General features: G+C 34.7%; 1 protein-coding gene and 1 long non-coding RNA gene across 2 annotated transcripts; one reads left to right on the top strand and one right to left on the bottom strand.

The window, feature by feature from the left end:
* The first annotated feature begins 452 nt into the window (after positions 1-452).
* LOC109704885 (putative CCA tRNA nucleotidyltransferase 2) lies at positions 453-3962 on the top strand. The gene is made up of 8 exons (XM_020225663.1): positions 453-608; positions 1005-1071; positions 1233-1316; positions 1892-1954; positions 2096-2240; positions 2702-2863; positions 3142-3239; positions 3317-3962. The coding sequence occupies exons 1-8, from the start codon at positions 490-492 to the stop codon at positions 3428-3430; spliced, it is 852 nt and encodes a 283-aa protein (XP_020081252.1). The 5' UTR covers positions 453-489; the 3' UTR covers positions 3431-3962.
* Positions 3963-6412: 2450 nt separating this feature from the next.
* Positions 6413-8631, bottom strand: LOC109704884. Its single transcript, XR_002214514.1, has 3 exons — positions 8510-8631; positions 7625-7797; positions 6413-6859 (listed from the first exon to the last, which is right to left on the bottom strand). It is a non-coding gene; the product is annotated as an uncharacterized LOC109704884 (long non-coding RNA).
* Positions 8632-8911: the final 280 nt, after the last annotated feature.

The following is an 8911-nucleotide window of genomic DNA, read 5'->3' as shown; positions in this document are numbered from 1 at the left end:
TTTCAGTAGTTTTTTGTTTAGATTCAGATGTTAGTACAAAAATTTTCATGTTTCTTAAAAACATGCAATACATATGGATAATGACTATTGAGGCATCGTAGAGCTGCCTGATATTTATAACTTTTAACTAAGTTTCCTATTAAAACGATTCTCAACTGCCTCATCAAGCTGTAGGGTTCTGGTGAAAGAGGATTAGGATGACTGATCCCCTCTAGTTCTTTGAAGATACACAGGCTCGATCCTACATAGAATCAGAAATAAGTACATTGGGTAGCTATCTTAAGTTTCTATTTTATTTTATCTTTTTTNTTCCCATATCAAATTTTCTGTAGCACATAACTTTTTCCCCAGTAGATATAGATTTAGAGATTTAGCTATATGTATCTTCTTCTTCTTCTTCTTCTTCTTCTTTTTTTTTAACTTTTTTCTCTTTTTTCGCTTAACTTGGTAGTGAATGCTTCATTTGGTATTTATGCACAGGTTGACCTGATGATGTCTGACAAGCAACCTGCTAAAGCAATGGCATACATTCATGATTTGAAACTATTTTATGCAGTATTTACTTTCCCAGAAAATCTACAGCCTGCAGTTCTCGAGCAATGTGACAGGTTTTAATTTAACTTCTGTTACTTTTTAAGGCATGCAATGAATGAATATTTCACTTGATATCATCAGAAGCGGTTGAAGAAAATTCATTAGGTTAGCTCATAGATAGCTATCTGTTCTTCTCCTTGTGGAGAGCATGATCAATGCATTTTTGAAAGCACAGCTAACATTCCTTCTATCTAAATATGTATAGGCCTAGGCCTTGAAATTTAATATTTGATCTTTGTGAGATTGCTCTGACATGTTTCTTGTTCATATGGGCCTTGAATTGAAATGTTAATGGTTGGATACATTTGATGTATGAGCTAATAGCTTGTGCAAAAGGCTGAAAGCACATGGTTTTCTCAAAGAATTACATAATTATTTCATTCTTTCTTTGGAGTTATCACATTATGCAGGTATTGTGTATTACATATAAATGCAGCATGGACCCTTCTACAATCTATTGGCTACTCGATATTTAGTGTAAGTCATTTATTAGCTGCCGATATCCCAAAATTTTATTTTCATGTTCTAGAGCACATATTGTAGAAATGACATCATTCTACATTCTTAGATACAATCCATGCAGCCTTATTATGATTGCATATTATGCTTTTCTTACACATTTTTTTACTTGTTCTCAGGATGAACAGCGTAGGCTTTACTTGTATGCATCTTTATTTCTTCCTGTGAGAAGTACGATATGCATTGACAAAAAGTCAAAAGAGGTAATTTGTTTGTCTTGTTATGTTAATATCATTTTCCTTTTTGTATGAGCGAATTGCACTTATTTTTTCTCTACTGAGATGAAAATGTTGTTCATGTTTCATGCTTTCCTCTTCAGCATAAAAATTAGTCTCTCTATACCTTTAAAAAAGGCTATGCCCTTTGTCTTAAATAATCCATACAGTACTTCTGTTGGTATTGTACATATATCAACCACTGAATGAGCTGGCAATACATTTGGTTTGTGATGAGAAGAGAAGATAAGTGGGAGTAGGGCTAGAGGGTGAATGTTTTAACATTAACATAAGACATGTTGTTTTGTGATAACTTTGTTATTTATAGATGGACTTCAGAGGTCATCTTTGTTTGTCGATGCTTGCTTTGTATTTGAACACTTCTATTTTTCTTTGTTCCACTAAAGAGTTGGGAAAATTAAGTAGATCTATTTGCTATAGTGATGATGATTGGTTATCTACACCATTTTGATTTTGGTAATACCTGCTCGACCAGACCACAATTATATTTTGTCCGTTAGTCAGACACTTGTTATGAGACTTACGAGTCATAAACTTTGCAGGTTCCTGTTGCGAGTTACATCATTCGTGATTCTCTAAAACTGAAAGCTAGTGATGCTGAAATGGTATGTCAACCCCTAAGAAAGCTTTGTGAAGTTTGCCAAGGGGAGGCTTCTTCTATGCTCTTTACCCAATTGTACTCCATCGGTTCATCATCAATTCTAATCTTTTTTTTCCTTTCATTTTGACGTGTCATTGACTTGTAGGTAACAAACTTACACGTGGCATGTGAGAAGTTTGTTGATCTAATTCCTTTTCTGGAGTCAAATGAGGATCCAGAAGATCTTAAAGTAAACCTAGAAGATGAATACCTAGAGATACCACCAGCTTCGACCAAACGAGTTTTGGCAGGTTGAGGGCGGTTTCTGTTGTTTATTTGAAGTTTTTTGTGTTCTATCTTATTGGCCACTCCCATACGAAAATTTCTGACTTTAAGAATTTGGCAATATTAAATGATCTACACACTACAAGTAGGACAAGTATCTACTATTGTTTCTCTATGCTAATTGAATGCCAATATAACATGATAACGACTCACTCGCATAGACTGAGCTTGCACACTTTCTTGACTAGTCAAGCAGAAACAAATATCCGAAAGCTTACCACGCTGATTTGTTTGGCTTTTGTGCACTATCATATATATATATTATTGTCTTTTTATGTTGCATGTAATTATTTTATGAAGCAAAATAGTAATGTGTGCGCTTCTGTTGGCAATTCTTGTCGGATATGTCTGTTACCATCCATTTTTCATGCTATGGTTATATTAGGCTTGATTCAAATACTCACAATGTTGAGAATGGACTGAACAGGGTTGCTGCTTCGTCAAATAAAAGACTTTTGGCGCGTTGCTTTGTTAATTTCCACTCTACTACACCCTAAGGCAAGTCATACCTGTGATAGTCTCAACAGTCACACTGAACTGGACAGAAGAAAAATATTTGGAAAATTTGAGAGCGCAATAACTCAACTTGGTAATTAATTTTTCTGATACTTTTTATCTATAATCATTTGTGATGATTATTATTATTATTTTTGTAATTATTTGTGCTGAGTTGCCATTTGTGGTATCTCAAATCTTCCGAAACTTGCATATACTCAATAGGTATATGATAGTTTGTGGGAAACTATTCGCTGTTTCTTTCTCTGCATGTGCAGGGAGTTGATTCCTTTTATTTCTTTTGCTTCCTCTTTAAATAAGTCACTATTGTGTTCGCTCGCTACCAATTATTTCTTTGGTTGATGTGTTCAGATCTCGACCATGTGTGGAAAATGAAGTTATTGCTTGACGGGAAGGCAATGATGGGAGTTCTGCAGCTTAAATTGGGAGGGCCATCAATTGGGAAATGGGTAAAACAAGTTCCTGTTATGTTAGAAGCTGATCTGAGCTTTTCTATCTGCTTACAATTATTAATGCTTGTTTGCAGCGACAAAGGCTGCTAAAGTGGCAGCTCGCCCATCCGAACGGAACGATGGAAGAGTGCATTGATTGGATAAAGCAATCTCAAGCGAAATGCCAGAAAATAGATTGTTCCGCTTGAACATGTTCCCCTTTGCGGCTTGTCTTCTGCCTAATTCTAACTTGTCTTCGCCCTAATTTATCCAATCAAAATCCCCAGAAATCTTGTGGAGTAATTTACAAAAGCATGACTTGATTTGCGCATCAACGAGTGGCATGAAGCATCAGTATTTTTGCTGGAGAGCTAAGTTTACAGCTTGGAGATTGTAACCATCATCCTCATCTTGCGTGTTTTTTTTTTTTTTTTTTTTTTTTTTTTTTGTGGGGTGGGTTGGGGGAGAAGGGAAGGGGGAGTTTTGACAAACGTATATTATTATATGATCGTCCTTTCGTAATACCTATGGTTTCTAACGGAGGAGTTTGTTGTTGAATTTAGAAATTGCGCAGGTTTTTTTTTTCCTCTTATGTTTTCTGATGTGAAACTTAAATTGGGCCGGTGTAAGTTTAGATACAGATCGCTCTCGCTAGACACGTAAATCATTTTTGACGACATTATGTTACTAAAGATACATATTCTTTGATTCAATTAAAGATACATAGCATTTTAAAATTCATGGGAGAAGTTCATCAATATTCTTTGGTTCATCAATACATACTAACCTCAATTATTGATGGAATATTCTTTGGTTCATTAATATTCTAGAAGTTCATCAATGCATAGCAAGTCATAGGCATTGTTAATGGATGATAGAGCACGTTGAAGATATTATTGTCTTGTTATTCAAATGTATTCTACTCTTACAGAAATCTGGAGTTTCAAAGTGGATATTTGATGAGGTAACACTAGTAATTTTCTCTTCTGCATTATTGAGGTGATTACAACAGTTCTATGTGTGTTCTGGTTAGGAGAGTTTCCTTTTTAGCTTGTAGTAATATCAATCATGTTAAAATATGAAGTTGAATCTTCAAAACTTGTTAACTGTTGTTTTTCTGTAATTTCCTAATTAGTGCCTTGAAACTGGATAAGGTAATCATTATCATTTTTCCTTTCTACATTCTCGTACATACCAGAGTTACTCTTATTAGTTGCTTTATAGCTGCACGGACCTAAATTGTTGATATTAAGGTAACATCTGATCTGGCTAGCTAGAGTTATCATGCATGGTAAACCTCACCTTTCTGATTTTGCTTTTACCTGGGTAACTTGTAATGCTTTCCAGACCAGATGATTGGTTTCACATTAATAGCAACTTGTAAAGTTTGTCATTTCTTTCGTGGAGCCTTTGTCAACTTTGTTGTTGTGCTGTTGTTGTGCCCTTATGATTCTTTTTTTTCCACCATAATTTTTCTTATTTTGACGGGTTCCTACGGAAGTGAGATTTTTGACATGATATTCTCGCATTAATCATATATATATATATGTATGTATTTATGCGTGTATATGTGTTATATGTGTATGTATTTATCTGCACTACAATGTTCTTATTACTAGAATATACTTTTTTTTTTTACTCCCAATTCCTGTTGGTATTAAATTTATCCTTTCCACTGATATCTGGCTTTTCTTCTGTGTTAAATTTTCTATGCATCTCCAGATGCACTGTAGATTATTGGTTTGTACCGCCAGAAAAGTGATAGTCAAGTAGTACATCATCTATCAGTAGGATTGCAGAAACTCGAAGGGCAATTGATGGCTTGCGAAAATTGATTTTTGAATACTTGTACTGTTGTACGACCTGAGTAACCTGTGCAGGAAAATTGTCTATGCTGTTTGCGAGTGGGACTTTGTGGCTCATATTGATATTGGTTGCATGGAAATTGGGGTGGTCTACACCAGCCTTTGGGGTGACCAAATTGAGGGGAAACAAAAGAAACCCTATAACTTGCATTTTCTTTTGCATTTATTTATTGCCACACTGGATGGGCAAGTTAGCCTTGTGCTGGTAATTAGGGGAACATAAATGTACCCAGAAATGTACTCGTAGCTTCAAATGCGAGTGGGTCCCCACTGTAGTAACTGTATAATTGAGTACATTTTCGGGTGCAGGTAGGTACGTGTAATCTCACATATGTTTGTAACACTTTTTTTTTGAAAAAAAAAAAAAAACAAAACAAAAACAAAACAAAACCAAGATAATTATTTCATACTAAAATTTCACTTATTTTCATTTCATACACTTTCCACCATTTTTTATTTTAAATTTTGTTCATAATTTATTTTTTATTTTTTTTCCCTTTCTCCCTTCTCCCCTGTATCCTTTTTCTTCGATGTAACGACACGACCATTAGCAATAAAATTTCAATAGTCTCACATCAAATGAAAAAGAGATTCTGATTTGATACATAAAATACCTCCATGCTAATAATAATAATTGGATTTAAATATTTTGGGCAGATGGTTTAAATCCAACGAGTTATTATTGATAGTCAAACGAATCGTTATATCTGAAAAAAAAAAATACTCCAAGGACTAAGCCAAATATCATTTTCAATAAATTTTAATATTAAATTTTAAGCTACTGTGACCTAAAAATAATGAGCATTAGGAGACTAGTAGATTACAAAAAAACTTTATTCATATATTCATCTTATTTTACTTATTTCATAATATAATCGACTTACAATAATTAAAAAATAAGAACTAATACATTATTCTTGAAAACTCGGGGCCCTACCTCTTCTTTTTTTCCTCGTAGTTTTAAACCTTACTTAGATGTCCAAATAAAACATTTAACTATAATTTATTCGGTATGAATATTTTTGTGCATATATCAAATAATATAGTTTATTTAGAAGATGATGAATCTTATTTTTAAAAAATAAATAAAGATCGAAAATAATACCCTAATCAGACCTTGGATTATACTTTTTTAATTATATACAACAAATCTATGAGATATACTGAATAAAATATTCATACATTCAAATAGGTACAAATAGGGTCGTAATGTTTTTCATTCAGTGGCCCTAAACAAGCAGCAAAATTCCAACCAGATTCCTCCCAAATACTATGCCAACCACCATTGAAAGAAGGCAATATTATAAGAGAACATCAGGTGCAAAATTTTCAAAAAGGGCCTTTATTGTACACCATTTCAATAAGAATCAGCACATGAACAATAAGGAAAAAAAGAACAAGATATGAAATACGCATCTGTTTCGAGCCATCTCCAAATTAAGGTCAAAGTTTCAAAATTTAATAGATTAATAATCCAGGACCATAATACAAACAAATTATACATAATTAAGCCCTTGCGTCCAATGTTAGCCATACTTAGTTTAGTTGCTGCAAGAAGGATGTAAATTTCCTTATGTTGACAAGGTGAGAGCTGATGGCTTTGAGAACAAAGTTTTGTAGAGAAACATGACGTGCCGAAGATTTCTCTGTTTGTCACCGCATTTGTGCTGCATCGCTCTTTTCATGCGGACATGCGGACATCACCTTCCGTAGGTTGGTTTCGAGTAAGGATTTGATTTGAGGTATTTAAACGAGACATTTCCTTCGCGCCATCTGAAAGAGAAATGAGACAAAGCCTCACATTTGAGTCTCAAGTAGCAGGAAAGTGATTATTCATTCCTACTATGAAGCACATAGAAGCAATTAAAAAAGGGTAAAAACTGTTAAACAAAGCAAGGTGGAAATGTAGAAAGAGAAAAAAAGAGATAAATGCATTTCATACATCCGGTCAATAGTGCTGTGGTTGCTGTTAATTATTGTCGTCTTACACCCAAATGTTGCAAATTCTGGCGGTTTTATGCAATCAGTGAGAGCTGAGAACCAAATAAAACCATAGTCATGAATTGTGTAGTACTTTGAACCATAGAGTTGGTGCTAGTGGCTACAAATCAGAAGCCACCGAATCACATGTTCTAGCAAATCAACTCGACCAGTTTCACCACACGTAGCATTTAAAGCCCATGAAACAAAATGCATAGGCCGAGTCACTTTAAAAAATAATCAATTCGAGCAATTTTATCGGGGTCTTCAACTTCGAGTTCACATAGCCCTAGTACATTCTATCTAAATTTTATATGAGTTTGGTTTTCGGCTCCTCGTTAGAACTTGCTTATCGATAGATTCTTTGATAGTACTGGTTTGGATCTAAATATGTTCACAATTTCAATAGTCAAACCACTCATTTGGAGGAAACTCATGAGAGTATTTAGTGCTCATTTTGGTCAACTAGGACAACTAAACTAGCTACCCATTACCAGCCGATGTTAAAGTGTCAATAAAAATTGTAAAAGTTTAGCAAATTAGTTTGTGGATCCTCACCCTCTTGGCTCTAAAAGATTGCCAAATTACAGTGGGATAAGATTTTGCATCAGTCGCCTTCAAGTTCTGCACCAAATTGCTCGAGCCTTGCTGCCTCCTCGTCGAAATCACGAATAAGAGCGTGGTTAACCGAACCATCATCTTCACTAGCATGAATTTGCCTCCCTGCAAACCTATATGTCGACCAAACTGTAAGATTTCAAAGTTCTCTACTAGAAACATATATGCACCCAGNAATATGCAAACAATTTGATTTTCCACAGAATTTCCAATTGAGCAGCTATTGTTGGGGGTAGGGGGGTGGGGCGTGGTGAAACCTCCTTCTTGATCTGAGTCCCTTTCCGCTAATACGATCCCCTTTCTGCTAATAGGATGGCCTTTTTTATAGATTTTGAACAAAAAGTATAATTGAAAGAACAAGGCGTGTAATATGTTTTAACAGCTTGTGACATAATTAGGTATGGTGATCACCATTTTGATTGGTCCGCAATAGTATAACATAATAACCCTTTGCTCATTGCTTTTATTTGTTCTTTAAAACAGTCAGATATAAAATAAACCGATCTCTGAGTGAAAAGAATTAGCGAAGGCCTCAGTACTTGTAATTCCTAATTATAGCTTGATTTTTGAAGTTATCAACAGTTTCCTATTCCTAATCTGAGAGTTTAAACTGCTAATAAACTCGGGTATATTTTCCTTCTATATGACCAGGTTTGCACTGTTAAACCTGTTATTTTTTTTGGTTCAGGTACCGTGAGGCCCATTCATTAATAGGTAAAAGACTAGGTATGAACTGTGGCCTGGAGTTGCTTGCATTTGATTGTGTCTAGTTAATTTAAAACCAATTTTAAACTCTGCATTTGCGTTGAGAGGTTGAAAACAAACCATCTTCCATTCATCAACTCGATGCATTTCGCACCATCTCTTCGATCCTTAAATTTCACCAACACAACACCTTGTGGATGATTCTCGCAAACCTGCATGTTCATTTATAGGTAAATCAGTACACTTCGAACATCAGCAAAACAAGAAAAGGCTTCCTACTCTTACCACAACAAGTGTCAAACAAAGGCAATCTGTAGCAAAAAGTAAAGAAGTTCGATCCCTAAAATTTATAGCAATATCAATTACTCTAAAAAACCATACAATAATGGGCAGATCAACTTAATCAAAGACAACATAAATTGACACTGTATATAGGCAGAAAGTGGGAAATCTCTAGTAAAGTCGCATACATGGGCAAGCTAAAGTCAAGCAGGAAATGAAGTTTTCATTACTTAAAAATGA

Source organism: Ananas comosus, unplaced genomic scaffold, assembly GCF_001540865.1.
Source record: "Ananas comosus cultivar F153 unplaced genomic scaffold, ASM154086v1, whole genome shotgun sequence".
NCBI lineage: Eukaryota > Viridiplantae > Streptophyta > Magnoliopsida > Poales > Bromeliaceae > Ananas > Ananas comosus.
Note: the sequence above shows the minus strand (reverse complement) of the source record. Positions and strands in the feature narration are given on the sequence as shown.

Bases quoted from the DNA above. Each gene is read 5' to 3' on its own strand.
- LOC109704885 (XM_020225663.1), top strand. From the start codon at position 490: ATGATGTCTGACAAGCAACCTGCTAAAGCAATGGCATACATTCATGAT. The intron at 1,317-1,891 runs GTAATTTGTTTG...TAAACTTTGCAG, and splicing joins TTGACAAAAAGTCAAAAGAG to GTTCCTGTTGCGAGTTACAT. The intron at 3,240-3,316 runs GTAAAACAAGTT...GCTTGTTTGCAG, and splicing joins GGCCATCAATTGGGAAATGG to CGACAAAGGCTGCTAAAGTG.